The sequence below is a fragment of the Acomys russatus genome, chromosome 22 (assembly GCF_903995435.1).
Source record: "Acomys russatus chromosome 22, mAcoRus1.1, whole genome shotgun sequence".
In the NCBI taxonomy this organism is placed as follows: domain Eukaryota; kingdom Metazoa; phylum Chordata; class Mammalia; order Rodentia; family Muridae; genus Acomys; species Acomys russatus.
The window spans coordinates 11386561-11405505 of NC_067158.1; the positions used below are offsets into that span (position 1 = coordinate 11386561).

The 18945-nt window shown below is 47.8% G+C and overlaps 1 protein-coding gene across 2 annotated transcripts in view; it reads right to left on the reverse strand.

Moving 5' to 3' along the window:
- Positions 1–18945, reverse strand: part of Emid1 (EMI domain containing 1) — a 51728-nt gene that overhangs the window by 12764 nt on the left and 20019 nt on the right. For both annotated transcript variants that reach the window (XM_051165101.1, XM_051165100.1), the window contains exons 6-12: positions 16695–16815; positions 16241–16330; positions 15372–15518; positions 14391–14489; positions 14197–14249; positions 13783–13845; positions 13639–13683 (exon numbers count right to left, since the gene is read on the reverse strand). In XM_051165101.1, the coding sequence (XP_051021058.1) occupies positions 13639–13683; positions 13783–13845; positions 14197–14249; positions 14391–14489; positions 15372–15518; positions 16241–16330; positions 16695–16815 (618 nt within the window). The remainder of the gene's footprint in view (positions 1–13638; positions 13684–13782; positions 13846–14196; positions 14250–14390; positions 14490–15371; positions 15519–16240; positions 16331–16694; positions 16816–18945) is intronic.

An 18945-nucleotide genomic window follows, 5' to 3' on the forward strand; every position in this document is an offset into this window, starting at 1 on the left:
TTTTTTTTTTTTTTTTTTTTTTAGTTTTTCGAGACAGGGTTTCTCTGTGTAGCCTTGGCCATCATGGACTCGCTTTGTAGACCAGGCTGGCCTCGAACTCACAGCGATCCGCCTGCCTCTGCCTCCCAAGTGCTGGGATTAAAGGCGTGCGCCACCACGCCCGGCTTAAATTAGCAAAATTTCTATGTCAGATATTTTGGATCATCAAGAAGGTTCAGCAAACTTGCCCATGCCTGAGAGCCCCAGTAGGACCCACAGTGGGAGGAAGGAGCTGACTCCTGAGATCTGTCCTGTCTTCCATGCATGCTCCACCATCAAACACACACAAAACAATTGCAAATAAAATGAAAAAATTAAATTCAAACATTTTTAAAGACTAAAAAATATTTTTAAAAGACTATGTACACATGAGTGGAGACACTAATAGAGGCCAGAAGATGGTGCTGGATGCTGGAGCTGGATTTGCAGGTGGCTTTGATCCATCTCACATGGCTGCTGGGAGTGGAACTTGAGTCCTCAGAGCAGTTATGCAACTAACCACTGAGCGATCTCTTCAGTTCCATAAAAAAAAAAATAATAACAAAATAATAAATGTTAACCAGCAATGGTAGCATATGCCTTTAATCCTAGCACTCAGGAGACAGAGACAGGCAGATCTCTGTGAGTTCAAAGCCAGCCTGGTCTGCAAAAGTTAAGTCTAGGACAGCCAGGGCTATTACACAGGGAAACCCTCTATTGAAAAACCAAAAAAACAGGGGCTGGAGAGATGACTCAGCAATTAAGAGCACGGTCAGCAGAGCTAGGTGTGGCGGCGCATGCCTTTAATCCCAGTACTCAGGAGGCAGAGGCAGGTGGATCTCTGTGAGTTCAAGCCAGCCTGGTCTGCAAAGGGAGTCCAGGACAGCCAAGGCTACATAAAGAAATCCTGTCTCGAAAAACAAACAAACAAAAAAAACCAAAAACAAAAATCACCATCTGCTCTTTCAGAGGTCCTGAGTTCAATTCCCAGCAACCACATGGTGGCTCACAACCATCTGTAATGTGATTTGATGCCCTTTTCTGGCCTGCAGGTGTACATGCAGGCAGAGCACTCATATACATAAAATAACTAAATTTAAAAAAAAGAAAAGAAAATCCAAAACACAAACAAACAAAGAGAGAAATCAAATGGAAATCCTAAAAGTAAAATTTCATTAGACATGGGACCAGTGAGATGGCTTAGCAGGTAAAGGCACTTGTTATTAACTGAGAAAACTTGAGTGTAGGCCTCTGCACCCACATGATGGAAAAAGAGGACCCACTACTTCAACTTATGCCAGGGCATGCGCGCGCACAAACTAGATAAAATGTGATAAAAACTTAAAAAGCTCGTTAGGACTAACAAAATTGTACAAAAAAACCCCCAACCAATTAATTTGAAGAAAAGCCGATTTAAACTGAAGCACTGGGGGGGGCGGGGGGGGAGGATGTTTTAAAAACCTAGCGTGGGGTGGACTGTTTGACAGGGTACAAGGTTTTCCACAAGAATGAGGTCCGGGGCTCCAGGGCAGCACTGCAACTGCAGTCCAGGCAGAGAAGACAGGGCCCCAGAACATTTTCCGCTGACCTATTGTCTATCTTCAAATTTGGTTTCAAAAGAAAACAAAATATACCTCAAGGATCCAAGTGCGACATAAAGCTGAGTGTGGCCATGCCATCCTAATAACTTAAAGGTGGGTGGCAGTAATTTTTTTTTTTCTTATTGAGACAAGGCTTCATTGTACAGCCCAGGCTCTCTGCTTCCTGACAGCTGGGATTGCAGGTATGTGGCACCGCTCCCAGTGGTGACTTCCACAATGCCTGTCAGAAAGGTGAGCACACAGGCAGACTGTCCCCAGGCCCTGAGGGAAAGCAAGGAAATAACTAGGCTCATCAAACACAAGAGCAGAGACCCTCAGGAAGCAGAGCTGGGGGGCACACTAACTGTCCCAGAGACCCTCAGGAAACAGAGCTGGGGGGGCACACTAACTGTCCCAGAGACCCTCAGGAAGCAGAGCTGGGGGGGCACACTAACTGTCCCAGAGACCCTCAGGAAACAGAGCTGGGGGGGCACACTAACTGTCCCAGAGACCCTCAGGAAACAGAGCTGGGGGGGCACACTAACTGTCCCAGAGACCCTCAGGAAACAGAGCTGGGGGGGCACACTAACTGTCCCAGAGACCCTCAGGAAGCAGAGCTGGGGGGGCACACTAACTGTCCCAGAGACCCTCAGGAAGCAGAGCTGGGGGGGGCACACTAACTGTCCCAGAGAAGCCCTCCAGAGGCTGAGTGGGGCCCAGTCACAGAACTTCGAGAGTTTCATGTCAAAGACTTCTACCCAAGTCTTCCCAGTGAACACCAGAGAAGGGAAGGGAGAAAAAGAGCCATTTTGAAATACGACAGAACATTCTGTTGCTGTGGCAGCCAAGGCAGAAGGATTGCCAGAAATGGGAGGCCAGCTTGAGTGAGTACCAGACTACCCAGGGCTATATAGCAAATCAAAAACCAAACTAAACGTGGCTGGGCAGTGATGGCGCACGCCTCTAGTCCTAACACTCAGGAAGCAGAGGCAGGCAGATCTCTGAGTTCAAGACCAGCCTGGTCTACTGAGAGAGTTCCAGCACAGCCAGGGCTACACAGACCAATCCTGTCCCAAGCCCCACCTCAGAAAGAAAGAAAGAAAGTAAGAAAGAAAGAAAGAAAGAAAGAAAGGGCTAGAGAGATGGCTCAGGGGTTAAGAACACTGCCTGCTCTTTCAAAGGTCCTGAGTTCAATTCCCAGCAGCCACATGGTAGCTCACAACCATCTATAATTAGATCTGGTGCCCTCTTCTGGCCTGCAGGCAAAACACTGTATACTTAATAAATAAATAAGTCTTTAGAAAGAAGGAAAGAAAGAAAGAAGGAAAGAGAGAAAGAAGGAAAGAAAGAAAGAAAGAAAGATTAAATTGATAATAACTTTCAAAACAGAATGTTCGGGTACAGGCGGGTTGCTATTAATTGTGTCAATAGCCTAAGGAGGAATTGTGGTCAATCCCTGATTCCTTTCAGATGCTTCCTAATTCATCTTTCGGGGTGTTGGGAGTTTAACCCAAGCACCCAACACGCTGAGCTTGTGCTCTACAGAGCTGCAGCCCAGGTCCCCGACGACGTTTTATGAGACCCCAGAGATCTGTCTGCCTCTGCCTGAGTGCTGGGATCAAAGGCAGAGGACAGCCTGGTGGATCTCTGTAAGTTGGGAGCCAGCCTGGTCTACATAGCAAGTTCCAGAATATTCAGGGCTACACAGAGAAACCTTGTGGGGTGGGGGGTGTGGATGGGGGAGGAGAAAGAAAGAGAAAAAGAAAAAAGGAAAGAAAGGCAAGGATGCTTCTTGTCACTGTGTTTTCAATACAGTACTTACTAGAAATCCTAGCCAATGCATTAAAACAAAAAGAGGAAATACAGAGTATATGGATTTGGCTGATGATTTTTTTTTACACAATTTGATTCATCTATGTAGAAAATCTGAAATAACTAAAACCTGGGATTAATATGTTATTATAGCAATGATATACACGCTAACACACAGAAGCTTATGCTTGCCAGCACTGAACAACTGGAATTTGAAATAAAAAATATATTTCTATTGCCCAGAGTGGTGGCACACACCTTTAGTCTCAGTACTGGGGAGGCAGAGACTGCAGTATCTCTGTTTGGTTAAGGTCTAGCCTGGCCTACATAGCAAGCTCTCAATTTCCAGGGCTACATCGAAAGACTGTCTCAGAAGAGCAACAACAGGGCTGGAGAGATGGCTCAGTGGTTAGAAGCGCCACCTGTTCTCCCAAAAATCCTGAGTTCAGATCCCAGCAACCACATGGTGGCTCCCAACTATTTGTAATGTGATCTGATGCCCTCTTCTGGCCTGCAGTTGTACATGCAGGTAGAACACTGTATACATAATAATAAATCAATAAATCTTTAAAAAAAAAAAAAAAGGCAACAACAGCGGGGTGTGGTGGCGCACGCCTTTAATCCCAGCACTCCGGATGCAGAGGCAGGAGGATCTCTGTGAGTTCGAGGCCAGCCTGGTCTACAAAGAAAGTTCCAAGGCAGCCAGGGCTATTACACAGAGAAACTCTGTCTCAAAACAAAACAAAACAGAAAACAGCAACAACAAAGAAGAAGGAGGAAAGAAAGAAAGATGATCAGGGGCTGGAGAGATGGCTCAGAGGTTAAGAGCACTGCCAGCTCTTCCCAAGGTCTTGAGTTCAATTCCCATCAACCACACGGTGGCTCACAACCATCTATAATGAGATCTGGTGCCCTCTTCTGGCCTGAAGGCATACATGCAAGCAAAACAATGTATACTTAATAAATACATTAAAAAAGAAAGAAAGATGATCAGAAGGGCCCGATAGAGCACAATCACATGAACAGAGGCCAAGGCACAGGTGGACACACAAAAGGCTGGCCCCAGTCCGTATCAACAGTCTGTATCAAATTAAAATGGCGGCGAGACAAAGCACAGCAAACACCCAGGCGAGGCGAGGCGGTGAAGACTCAGAAGGCTGAGGCAGGAGAATCTCTTGAGTTTGAGGACAACCTCGGCCAAACCAGAACAACAAAATACCTTCCCAACGAAACAGTACTGCACACCTATCAGAATGGCCAGGACACCTAATGACAAATGCCGAGTGGAGGTGAGGGTGTGGGGTAGGTGCGGCTCTCATTTGGTGCTGGGAGGAGCTTGTGAGGCTCGAGTGAGAACGACGCCAAAGGGCCATATGTTTGAATGCTAGCTAGGTCACAAGTTAGTGGGACTGTCTGGGAAGGATTGAGTTGTGTGGCCTGTTTTTTTTTTTTTTTTTTTTTTTTAATGTATTTATTATGCATTCAATGTTCTGAATGCGTGTACACCAGCACACCAGAAGAGGGCATCAGATCACATTATAGATGGTTTTGAGCCACCATGTACTTAGTGGGAATTGAACTCAAGACCTCTGGAAGAGCAGCCAGTGCTCTTAACCTCTGAGCCATCTCTCCGGCCCCAGGGTGTAGCCTTTTGGGAGTAGATGTGGTCTTGTTGGAGGAGGTGTGTCACTGGGGATGGGCACACCAGGCCCACTCTCTGCCTGCCTGCTGCCTGTGGATCAGGAAGTGAATCTCTGGGCTCCGGCTCCAGCACCATGTCGGCCTGCTGCTACGCGCCCTGCCGTGATAGTGGATTAACTCTCTGAAACACTGAGGAAGTCCTCAACTAAAGGCTAGGAAGACAGACCCTCCGTTGAGGAACTGCCTCCATCAGCTTGGCCTGTGGCGTGCCTAGGGGTACATTTTGATTGCTGGTTGATAAAGGAGGGCCCAGCCCGTGTGGGCAGTGCCTCCTCTAAGCAGGTGCTCTGTGTCATAGAAGAAAGCTGGCATTTGAGCATTTTAAGAAAACAAAGCCAGAGCTTGTTCTTGGTTGTGTGGTGGCACCACACCGTTAATCCCAGCACTGGGGGTAGAGGGGGTGGGGGTGGGGGTGGGGCAGGTGGATCCCTGTGAGTTCGAGGCCAGCCTGGTCTACATAGTGAGTCCAGGACAGACAAGGATACAGAGCAACCTGTCTTGAAAAAAGAAAAACTAAGAAAACCAAGCCAGGGGCTGGAGAGGTGGCTCAGAGGTTAAGAGCACTTGCCTGCTCTTCCAAATGTCTTGAGTTCAGCTCCCAAAAACCACACGGTGGCTCACAACCATCTATAATGAGACCTGGTGCCCTCTCCTGGTGTGTAGTCGTACATGCAGGCAAAACACTATGTAATAAATAAATCTTAAAAAAAGAAAAGAAAAGAAAACCGGCCAGGTGTGGTGGCGCACACCTTTAATCCAGCACTTGAGAGACAGAGGCAGGCGAATTGCTGTGAGTTCGAGGCCAGCCTGGTCTACAAAGTGAGTCCAGGACAGCCAAAGCTACACAGAGAAACCTGCCTAAAAAAAAAAAAAAAAAAAAAAAAAAAGAAAAACAAAAAAACAATAACAACAAAAAAGAAAACCAAGCCAGTAAGTCATATCCCTCCATGGTCCCTACTTCAGTTCCTGCCCAAAGCTCCCACCCTGGCTCCCCCAGCGATGGCCTATTATTATAACCTGAAAGCCAAGCAGACCTTCCTTCCAGGCTGTTTTCTGTTAGACGTAGCAACAGAACACTAACTCGGACAGACAGAAACGTGGATCTAGAGAAAAGTACAGTGTTTGAGATGACTACAGCCAGCCCTCTGTATTCATGTGGGATCTGCTCTCCTGTGACACTAAACCCCAAGGGTTTCAAATCCCTCAATAAAAGACTAGGGGTAGCCAGGGATGGGGTCAGGGTCCTCTGCTGGCGACCTACCACTGCTGGGCACACTTCCACTGAGGCTGGGACCCCCGAATGCTACAGATCCCCTCATCTGCCCACCCCCTCCACCTCCCCACCCCTGTAGCAGCTTTTGCTGAATCCTGGGCCCGGGCTGAGGGAGCCAGATACCTGTCACCCACTCCCTGCCTCCCTTCAGCAGGCCAAAAAACTGCCTTACCACAAATACTTTTCAAATACCTAACCTCTGCTCTCATCTCTAAGACTGTACTTTCCAACTCTCTCATTTTTTGGTTTTTGGAGACAGGGTTTCTCTGTTTAGCCTTGGCTGTCCTGGACTCGTTATATAGACCAGGCTGGCCTTGAACTCATGCCATCACGCCTGGCCCCTTTCCAACTCTTAAAAAAAATAAAAAAATAAAAAATAACCAACTCTCTCTGATTTCTTTTTCTGCTCTCAAACAAACAAACAAACAAACAAAAAACTTTTATCTCCTTTTCGAGTAAGAAACCTACAAGTTTCATTTTAAACGTATAGATTTTTATACAACATGCTACCTATATGATTCAACCTTGGCTCAAATGTTTTTATATAATGTTTTATTTCAAAATTAAAATTATAAAAGTCTATTCAGATGAACAAGCTAATTTAAAATGTGTATCTAGCTACCTATGTCTTCACTAACTAATATTTGGATAAATGCTGTTTCTCCAGTCACCAGCTGTTCCGGGTCCATCTGAAAGCTTCCTGGCCAGTGGGTTTGATATAATAAATTCAAATGCAATTTTAAAATTGTTCAACAATGTTCTACTATATTGCCAGCCTTGGAAACTATGATATATTACTTCTAGAAACATTCATTTGTTTACAGTGTTAGAACTTATTATAATGCTTTACCTTCCTTCTCAAAAGCTTAAAAAAACCACTGCCTTAGGGGCTAGAGAGATGGCTCAGAGGTTAAGAGCACTGCCTGCTCTTCCAAAGGTTCTGAGTTCAATTCCCCCCAACCACATGGTGGCTCACAACCATCTGTAATGAGATCTGGTGCCCTCTTCTGGCCTGCAGGTGTACATGCAAGTGAAACACTATACTTAAATAAATATATCTTAAAAACTACAGCAAGAACAAAAAAACCCCACTGCTTTAGCTGGGCGTGGTGGCACACACCTTTAATCCCAGCACCTCAGACAGATCTCTGTAAAATTGTATACCAGGCTGGTATACAAAATAAGTCCAGGACAGCCAGGACTGCAAGAGAAATCCTGTGTGGAAAAACAACAACAACAAAAATTACTGCCTTAAATATGCTTAGCCTTGTTTTTGCTAATCTATAGCTTTAGACTTTTATAAGCTATGGAATTTTATAATCTAAATCATACAGGAAACTATTCTGATGTCTGTTTATGGACCCTTTATATGTTTTAAGGCTCTAAATCAACAGGGATGAAACCTGAAGTGGTAGTCCTTAATGATTAAGATCTCATAAATGGGAGTCGGCATGGTGGCACATGCCTTTAATCCCAGCACTGGGGAGGCAGAGGCAGGTGCATCTCTGTGAGTTCGAGGCCAGCCTGGTCTACAAAGCCAGTCCAGGACAGCCAAGGCTACACAGAGACACCCTGTCTCAAAAAAAACAAAACAAAACAAAACAAAAACAAAAAAACCCAAAAAACAAAAGAAAAGAAAAACAGATTTTCAAATCCTACCAGTACTTCCCCAAGGTCTCAGCGGAGGACTTCAACCCTGGAATGTGGTGTGTAGAAACACTGGGCAATACTGCCCCCAATGTCTCACCCTCAGCTAGGGCCCAGCCTGAACTGTGGACAAACTGGACACCCAGAGAGTTATTGTCTCACATTGCTGAAAAACAAGGTTAGGTCAGTCTCTCCATGTTCTCCTTCCACAGAAAAACCCACAGATCTTTTGCACCTGGTGACCAGACTGCCTGCCTATGTTGCCATAGGAGCCTGGGACAACCGTCTAGGTTACTGGGACATGACTAGTCATCTCTGCCACTTTAATTGATACATACATTCATTTAAGTTACAATTTAGTCTTCTCAGGTCTCCGATCACATTGGCAGCTAAACTAATGATAGCTTGATAGCTAGGGAACTAGCAATTAGCTCCTCAGCCCAAAGTAATCCGAAGCCCAAAGCCATTAGTCAATCCACTAGCTAGTTATAGATCTCTTATTTTGTTTTATTTTGTTTTTCGAGACAGGGTTTCTCTGTGTAGCCTTGGCTGTCCTGGACTTGCTTTGTAGACCAGGCTGGCCTCGAACTCACAGAGATCCTCCTGCCTCTGCCTCTCGAGCGCTGGGATTAAAGGCGTGCGCCACCACGCCCGGCTCGATCTCTTATTTAAAATTCAAACAGGTTTGCCTTACTCGCAGAGCTCATGCTAAAGGCAAAGCAGTCTTCAGCTGCCTCCTCAGTCCTCTCCACATGCAGGGAACCCGGCCTTAAGCTCCACTCCGAGAGGTGCTGCTGTCAGGTCTACATACAGTCTACCTTACTCCCAGACCTAACAAGCAGGTCTCAGATGCAGCCTTTTACCATCCTGTCAGCTAAAGCACACTGACTACCCATTTCAGCTGTGTGTCACGACCAATAGTTAGATAAGGACACAGAAGTTTAAGTTAAAAAGGAGAGCGTCTAAGAAAGTATTTAAGGTTGGTAAATGCAAGTTATGAAAGCTGGAGGGTCTAAAGGATGCTTTAAGGTAGCCAAAATAGATTTTTTTTTTAAATGCCTCAGATTTCTTCCGGTTGCTATGCTATTGTATTAACTGTCTAGAGCTTTGATATTAATCAACGAATCTCTAATTTGTTACCCTAACTCTGGTAAAACAAAACAAAACACTCCGCTATCATAGTTTCAAGTTCAAGATTTTAAATTTACTTTGGTTTGTCTTTTAAATATAGACTTAAGGGGCTGGAGAGATGGCTCAGAGGTTAAGAGCACTGCCTGCTCTTCCAAAGGTCATGAGTTCAATTCCCAGCAACCACTTGATGGCGCATAAGCATCTATGAGATCTTCCGGTGTGCAGGCCAGAACACTATATGCTAAATAAATAAATCTTTTAAAATTATATAGACTTAAAATATTTCCTATTAAGCCGGGCGTGGTGGTGCAGGCCTTTAATCCCAGCACTCGGAAGGCAGAGGCAGGAGGATTTCTGTGAGTTCAAGGTCAGCCTGGTCTACAAAGCGAGTCCGGGACACCCAAGGCTACAAAGAGAAACCCTGTCTTGAAAAATAAAAAACAAAAGCAAAAACCAAAAACAACAACAAAAATATCCCATTGTGTTTGAATTATATACCTCCAGTCTTCTGGACAGAGGGAAGAAGCCTCTCTTTCCTGATGTGTATTGATGCTGAAAATTAAGATCCAGTGAGCTTTTGCCCTTCTGCTCTACAGGACATTTCTTTCTCCCCGTGTTCCCGTTCCACAGATGTCAGAAAGATCCATAAAGCTTCTGCCTTTCCTAAACTCACCTCAGAAAGTATTCATGCTCTCTCCTGCAGCCCTCTCCCCAGACAGGGTTTCTCTGTGTAGCCTTGGCTATCCTAGACTCATTTTGTAGGCCAGGGTGGCCTCAAATGCAACAGCATTCCACCTGCCTCTGCCTCCCAAGTGGTGGGATTAAAGGTGTGAGCCACCACCGCCCAGCTATGAGTATTCATGCTTTTAACCCAAAGCTTTACCACCAAGCCTCTGCTAATACTGTAACACAAAGATACACGTCTGCTACCTTTCTACAAAGTGTATTTCACTGCAGATTACAAATAATGGTTGATGGTAAGGTGTCTAAAATGTACCTCCCTTTGTAAACCTAAACGGATTCTTGTAAGCTACAGGAAATCCGCCTCTCAGGTAAAACGGAACCCAGGTAGGTACTGTCAATCAACAGCCTAAGTTTCCTACCTATCCCCTATCTCAAAGGATGGGCTTCTCCCCCTGTCACTGGTTTTGGGACTCCCCTAACTACCCGATTGCTACATTCTTGCACCAGCAGACACTGACTGATTGCTGAGCCCTCCCTTCTAGTTAATGTAAACACATCCTGTCATTCTTGCCAGCCTATACCCAACCCCCCTAACCCCCAACCCCTCCCCCAATCTAGGACCTTCTCCCTGGGTGAGACCTCCCTCTACCAGCTGGACCTGCATTGTCCCTCCCCTAGCCACAGATGTCCTCAGACCCTAGACAGCAAATACAGCAACCAAAGACGATTGATTTCTTTATTCTTTATCCATTTATTATCAACAAAAGACTGGAATGGTGTGCCTCAGACCTGGGACAAACAGCTCTGGGTTCTCCCAGCATTCCTTGGTCCCTGTCTGCGGCAGGGCATGGCTGGCATACCCTGCCCTCTACCCTGAACTTTCCAGGGCAGGGCTCTTTCTTCCCCTTCACCATATAATCCAGACATTTTGTTGTTCTTTCTTCTCTCTCTCCCCCCCCCCCCGCCTCCCTCCCACCCCCCTTGCATGGCAGCCAAGAGCTGCTCCCAATGAACCTATATTTATATACTTTAACTTGTCTTGCATGAAAAGTAATCCAATGCCCCTTTTTTCTTTTATTCTTTCGTTCTTTTTTTTTTTTTTTTTTTTTGAGAGAGAGAGAGAGAGAGAGAGAGAGAGAGAGAGAGAGAGAGAGAGAGAGAGCTTCTCTGTGTAATCGCCTTGGCTGTCCTGGACTCGCTTTTGTAGACCAGGCTGGCCTTGAACTCATAGTGAACTGCCTGGGATTAAAGGTGTGTACCACCACACCCGGCTTTTTTTTTTTTTTTTTTTAATTTATAGGAAAAGGGAGAAATGTTGGCATATAAGCAGCCTACCCTTAGGTTGCTTAGCAATCTATGGCATCATCACCTGTCACCAGGTGTGTGCAGGACTATAAAAGGGCCAATCTGCCACCTTCTCTCTTACTTTGTCTCTTGTACTCTCTTACTCGTGTGCTTTCTCTAAGGGTGCCCTCCCCCCACCCCCACCCCCGTCTCTGTCTCTCTTTCTCCTCTCTGTCTCTCTGTCCCTGTCTCTGTCTCTCTTTCTCTCTTTCTCTCTCTGTCTCTCTGTCCCTGTCTCTGTCTCTGTCTCTCTACCCTCATGGTCCACTCAGGTCCTAACTCCTCTCTCCCTTTACCTTCCCTCAAATAAATCTCTCCACATTCATATCTGTTGCGTGCCATCTCATTTTTAATCTTACCACCTACCCCACACATGTTATACACTCCACACACACAAAATCAAAACAAATCTTAATAAAAAGATGGCTAGGGATGCAGCTCAGTGATAAAGGTTCTTGTATAGCTTGCACAAAGCTCTGGATTTGACCCTCAGTAACCAGGAAAAACACGAATAATGATTTTTAACAATTAGTACAGGGCCAATATGGGTACGGGGTTTGTGTTTGGTTTTTTGTAACATTTTCAAACTACAGCTGAAGAATGTGCAGTGATTAAATTTGTATCTTATTATTTTTGTTTTTGTTTTTTGAGACAGGGTTTCTCTGTGTAGCCTTGGCTGTCCTGGACACACTTTGTAGACCAGGCTGGCCTTGAACTCACAGCGATCCACCTGCCTGTGCCTCCCGAGTACTGGGATTAAAGGAGTCTGCCACCACGCCCGGCCTTGTATCTTTTTTTTTTTTTTTAAAGCCAACTGACTTTAAAGTGATGATGATGATGATGGTGGTGGCCTGAGGGAGAGGCTCCGTGATAGACCACTTGCTGATGCATGCTGCTAAATGCCCTGGGTTCAATTCTCAGCTCTCTCAAAAAAGTGTTGTGGGGCTTAAGACAAGTGCAGAAGTGGAATACAGAGCAGTGATAGCACAAGAGGATGAAGGAAGAGCAGCACACATCTGACACACCCAGTCAGTACTGACACACTCACATCGGCATCATACGTGAAGCATTATGTTAATTCATGTAAACTATGATGAGGAAAGGACAATGCTGTCCTCAGTAACTGTGAAAAACAAACAAACAAATGAACAACATAAATGGGATTGCTAAAAAGCTATCACTGGCCGGGCGTGGTGGCGCACGCTTTAATCCCAGCACTCGGGAGGCAGAGGAGGCAGATCACTGTGAGTTCGAGGCCAGCCTGGTCTACATAGTGAGTCCAGGACGGCCAGGGCTACACAGAGAAACTCTGTCTCAAAAAAAACAAAAGGTAAAAAAAAAAAAAAAGCTATCACTGGGTGCAGTGGGTCCCAGTGGACTCTATCCTGAAGAAGGCAAGCGAGAGCGTGGCTCAGAAGCAGAGAAAGTGCTGAAAGAAGCAACAGAAGGCAAGAAAAGGAAGTGAGAAAGACCGGATAAGCAGACACCAACGGCAGATGGTCGACTTAAACAGAACCCCATTCATAATTATGCAGATAAATGAAAATATCAATGAACTAAAGGGCAGACTGTCTGATAAATGCAAGACGCACGTTATTTATGAGATGTACACCAGCACGCACATACAGCAAGTGTTAGAACATTGGTGTCATTACTTTAATAGCAAACGACCCAGACTTCAAGATGCGAGTTCTAGAGATATAAATATTGATTCCACAAAGGCAACATTTACGTCCTAAACTCGCATCTGCTTAATACCAAAGAGTCAAAGCACATAAAACAAAAAAACTGGTTACAGCTGAGAGAGAGAAGGGACAGATCTACATTCAGAGAACGAAAATGGGAAATAGTCAAAGAGACAGGAAGAAGGGCTGGAGAGACGCTCGGCGGTTACGAGCGCTCACTGGCTGCTCTTCCAGAGGACCCTGGTTCAATTCCCAGCATCCACGGGGCAGCTCACAACTGTCTGTAACTCCAGTTCTAGGGGGATCTGACACCCTCACACAGACATACATGCAAGCAAACAACAATGCATATAAAACAAAAATAAGTAAAAATTAAAAAAAAAAAAAAAGATAGGAAGAAATGGATATAGAGCCCCAGACAGACAGACAGAAAAGGATGGATTTTTAAAAAAAGGATGGGGCCGGGCATGGTGGCGCACGCCTTTAATCCCAGCACTCGGGAGGCAGAGGCAAGAGGATCACTGTGAGTTCGAGGCCAGCCTGGTCTACAGAGTGAGTCCAGGACAGCCAAGGACACACAGAGAAACCCTGTCTCGAAAAACAAACAAACAAACAAAAGGATGGATGATGTGTCCCAGCAATGGGGGGCAACTGACAGAAGGGAGCTGTCCTGGATCACACAGGAGGGTGGGTGTCCCAGGTTCAGGAGCCTGGGCTAATGGGGTCCTAGAGGAGTGGGTACAGGGGAGATTGCATCACTTACCGGCAACCCCATAGTGCCTTGGGGGCCAGGTTCCCCAGGCAGTCCCTGTACCAGAGGAAGGGAAAGAATTAAGTTAGCTGGAGAGAGCTATCATCTAGGGCCCCAGGACTCCTCAGAATCCCCCAGAATCATCTGTGTACTCACTCTCTCACCCTTCTCTCCTGGGTGGCCAGAGGTTCCTTTGGGTCCAGAAGGGCCTGGGGTTCCCTGAACAATAAGACAGGGCCTCAGCCTTGTGTGGCAGTAGGTGGAACTGGGTAGACAGGGGGATGGGAACCGAGGAAATGTGGAGGGAGCCCCAGCTTGGCCCAGGCCTCACCATATGCCCAGCACACAGCAGTCAGGTCAGACGCCCCTACCCTGTGTGCTGGGCCACAGCATGAAGAATTGTCCCCCTTTTCCTTGGCCTCAAGGGGTAATAATACTTCTCGTTGGGTGAATTGAGTTAAGAAGATTTATGGAAAGCACTTTGCATATCAAAGTACTTACTGAATGGACGGATGAACAGATGGGTGAATGGAGTTAGGCATGGGTGGAAGAACTTGGATAATGACTTACCGTGTGTCCAGGACTCCCAGGGGCACCCGCGGGGCCAGGAAGTCCAGGAGGACCTGAGTAGAAGAGGATGTCTTCAGGAGCAGAACGGACCACAAGGCTAAGGCGGTCCCCATCAACTGCCTCCTAACAGCCACAGCCCAGTCCCGTTGTTTCCTGCCAACTCCTTCCCTTCCTCAGGCCTGGACTCAACTTACCCACGGGCCCTGGGGGGCCTGGAGGGCCTGGGGGCCCAGTGGGTCCTTGAGGCCAATGACTGCTGGTCTCAGTGAAGGTATTAGACAGCAATGGATCTCCTGGGTGAGAAAGGACAGTGAATACTTAGAACTCAGGGAATGGGGGGGGCAGTCAGTCATTGTCTGCCATACCAGCTCTGACCGCAGCACAGACAAGGCCACCGGTACCCGCTGCCAGGTACAGAGAGGAAGGGAGACCTGGGTTCTAATTCTGCCACAGTCTAGCCAGTGACGATCAGAACGGCTCTCTCCTTTGCTGACCCTGTACTGTTTACCTGTTGAGCGAGCATAACAGCGACAGCTGCCTTTGCCAACCCGACTATCGTGTTTCAGGTTTCTATGCATTGAGGCTCTTGGAGCCCAAGAGGCTGGCACTGTTGCTATCTAAGGGGCAGAAACAAGGACACTGAGGCTAGGCAAAAACACAATGGTGAGATGAGAGAATAAATAGCACTCAGTCACTCACCAAACACCAGGTGCAGATGGGGTTGAAACCGCTGGCTGCACGTGGGTAGGTGGGGCCAGGCTGCCTGAGGTGTTCAGCTGGGGGAGGGGGCTGGAGCCACCCTGAGCATCAGGGCCACGGCTGTGGCCTTAGGAGCTCACAGCTCAGTCTTGAGGTCAAGCCTGGAGCACCCCAGCGCTCTGCAGGCAGCTCTGAGGCTTGGGGATTGGCCTAATGCCAGGTGGTTCTGAGCAAGTGGGTCTGAGACCACTCCCCCTCGCTCTCAGTGTGTGGGCGTGGCACGTGACCTCCCTCTCTAGCCTCAGTGTCCTTTAGCTGGGAACAGAACGGCAACACCTGCTGAACAACTAGGTGGCAAATGGGCAAGCCGGGTACATAGATGACACCTGCTAGATGGCAACAGGTACCAGGGTTATGACTAATCTCTAGCTTCTGTAACCCCACCTCAAGCCACTGGGACCCCAGGGGGCACTTACCATGAATGGAGAGCTGAGTGTGGGATGGCCCAACAGGGACTGGAGGCCCTGGGGGCCCAGGAGGACCTGGAGGGCCTGGAGGGCCCATCTTTCCAGGAATGCCTGCAGCTCCAGCCTGGCCAGGGCGTCCTGGGGGTCCCTGTGGACCTGCAGAAAGAACAGGGGTTAATAGGTGTATGGGAGGCAGGGACAAGGAGGTCTGGAGCAGTGGGTACAAAGCCTCTGAAGTACACAGGCCTGTCCTCTTGGCCGTCTGTTCCAGGGAAGAACACGGCTTTGTGCCTTCACCTCAGCCAACACTGTTCTGGCTTCTTTCTACAGGGCCCCAGACTTCCCAGCGTCCTCCACAGACCCCTCGTCAGGGAGGTTAGGCATTGATGTTTCTTGCCGGCCTACCTATCCCCCATCCTGGAGGCAAAGACTGGGCTCAACCCACTGAGTGCCCAGCTCAGGGTCTGCTAAGAGAAGAGTGCATGAGCTAAGTAGATCAAGACGGCTTCCTAGTCCAGGCATGAACAGGCACCGCTGGAGGGCTGGTGAGCAGAGGGGCCAGGTAAGTGGAATGGGCCTGTCCACCTTGGCTATGCCAATGTTGGGGAGACATCCACTGAGACCCCAGGCGGGAGAAATGCCCACAGAAGCAAGAGAGAGCCAGCTGTGTGGTGGTGGTGGTGGTGGTGGGGGTGTACACGCCTCTCATCCTACTATTTGGGAAGCTAAGAAAGGTGGATCTCTATGAGTTCAAGGCCAGCCTGGTCTATAGAGTAAGCTCCAGGCCAACCAAGGCTACACAGTGAGACCCTGTCTCAAACAAACAATGCAATGTAGAACAAAACAGAAGGTTGGGAGGCAGCTCTGTGATAACCTACCTGGTGGGCCTCTTATTCTTACTGGGCCCTGGCTGCCAGTGTCTCCCTTGGGTCCAGTGGGCCCAGGCAGCTGCCAAGGATCAACTCGGTCTGCAGAGTAAAGAAGAGGAACTTGGCCTCTATGCTTTGGTTGCATTTTACCCCCATTCATCTTGGCCCTTCAGCCCCTACTATCTTGAGGTAGCTGTGCACCCCCTCACACTCCCACTAGCTCCTAGCAAACCAAGAGTGAAGGGTTAGGCAGGGGTCGGCATCCCTGCTAGGTTTGGGAAGGAAGGTCCCAGATTCCCCTCCCTGAAACGGAACTGCTCATTTCCCAGACCTCAGTGCTCAGGACTCCCGAGGTGCCTCTAGCCCCGCCTACTGGAGAGCAGAGAAGACCAGGGCCTGCCTCGAGCGGCATTTCTTTCACCTAAAACATCCCATGGGGTGTGTAGCCTTCTGTACCCCTTACCCTGCGGGCCTCCATCTCCAGGGCTGCCCTGAGCAGCTGGGTGTCCCCAGAGCAGGGCAGAGTCCTCAGAGGGAGTTGGGATTGAGGATGCTGTCCGCTCTGTCACACTCAGCACAGCCACCTGTGGAGGAAGAGGGAGAGAGAGATAGGGCGGGTGCCAGTAACTCACTAAGGACAGTCCAGCCAGTCTTGGGGGTCCAGAGGCCCAAGGAGCCAGCAGAATCCAGCTCTGAGTGAAGACCTGGGCTTACAGGGGCCCTGGATGTCATCAGAAGTGACTGCTTTTCAACATTCACAATCTATAATATGCACCGTGGGACAGTCACTCTGCTTTGCCGCTACCACCCAAGGTGAGTCCCGGGATCGTGGGATCTGCCGGCCACAACAGTGTGCTGCTTTTGTCAGTATTTCACAGGGGGATGGGAGGAGCTGTGTGTGAGTGTGGGTGTGTGTCTGTGAGCATGCGTCTTTGTGTGTGAGAGTATATCTGTACGTGTGAGCATATGTGTGAATATGTGTGTCTATGTCTCTGAGCATCTATGTATGAGTGTGTGTGTGTGTATTTGTATGTGCTGAAGATTGAACACACTGCCCTCCAAACACCTAATAAATGCTATGCCACTGAAAACTGGAAAAACTGGGAGAGTCTGACACTCCTCACCCACAGGGCCCAGGATGAAAAAGATTCGGCAAGTACCCCCAGCTCCTGACCAACGGTTAGGAAAAGGAAAGATGGCCACCGACGGTGGTCTGACCCTATAGCAGATGGTTTGTAATTATGTAACCGCTCCTTCTGGGATCTGGCTTCCAGATTTCCCTATGACAGTTAACATTTTACTGTTAACTCACATCTACTCAGGACAAGTTCCCAGAGGAGGGAACAGCAGAGCAAAGGGACAGTGTGCATCCACACATGCTCAGAAAACCTGGGAGAAAAAGACACCTGAAAGGGGATAGCTCAGGGCCAGTGAGACCGTTCAGCTGGCAAAAACTCCTACAGCCAAGACTAATAGTCTGAGCTCAGTTCCTGGGACCCACAAAGTAGAAGAGAAGACCTCAAATTGTCCTTTGATCTCCACTGTGGCACTTACATACCACTGAAAACAAACAAATAAATACAATTAAAAAAAAAAAAAAGGTAGCCAGTGCCAGACATGGTGGTGCACACCTTTAATCCCAGCACTCGGGAGGCAGAAACAGGTGGATCACTCTGAGTTCGAGGTCAGCCTGGCCTATAAAGGGAGTCCAGGACAGTCAAGGCTACACAGAGAAACCCTGTCTTGAAAAACCAAAAAAAAAAAAAAAAAAAAAAAAAGGTAGCCAGGCGGTGGTGGCACACGCCTTTAATCCCAGCATTCAGGAGGCAAGAGGCAGGCAGATCTCTGTGAGTTCGAGGCCAGCCTGGATTACAGAGTGAGTTCCAGGACAGCCAGGGTTACACAGAAAAACTCTATCTCGAAAGCAAAACAAAACAAAAACAAAAAACAAAAATAAAAGCCGGGCATGGTGGCGCATGCCTTTAATCCCAGCACTTGGGAGGCAGAGGCAGGTGGATCACTGTGAGTTCGAGGCCAGCCTGGTCTACAAAGTGAGTCCGGAACAGAGAAACCCTGTCTCGAAAAACCAAAAATAAATAAATAAATAAATAAAATAAAATAAAATAAAAAATAAATTAAAAAAGGTGGTAGCTCATGGCTGCAATCCGAGTTACTCAGGAGTGGACAGAGGAGCATCGAGTGTTGCTCAGTGGGTGAAGGGCTTGCCTAGCACTCACGGAGCCCTGGGCTTGATCATAGCGTCACCTAAGTCAGATGTGGCGGTGCACACCTATAATCCCAGCATGGAGCAGGTGGAGGCGGGACGTCATCCTTAGCTACGCAGCCAGGTTTGAAGCCATCCTGGCATACATGAGTCCCTCTCAAAAAGGAGGCGGGGATGGGGGCGGAGGCTGGCGAGATGACTCAGTGAGTGAAGATCTTGCCATTGAGCCTGATGACTTACTTGAGTTTGAGTCCTAGGACCCACACGTTGGGACCCTACGTGCATACAATACACGAACAAACAAATGCTTAAAAAAAGATAGGTGGGAGTCCAGGACAGCCAAGGCTACACAGAGAAACCCTGTCTTGAAAAAAAACAAAAACAACAACAACAACAAAAAAAATAGGTGGCTCTCTGAGTTGGAGACCAGCCTGGTGTATATACTGAGTTGCAGGCCAGCCTGCGCTACACAGTGAGACCCTGTCTTAAA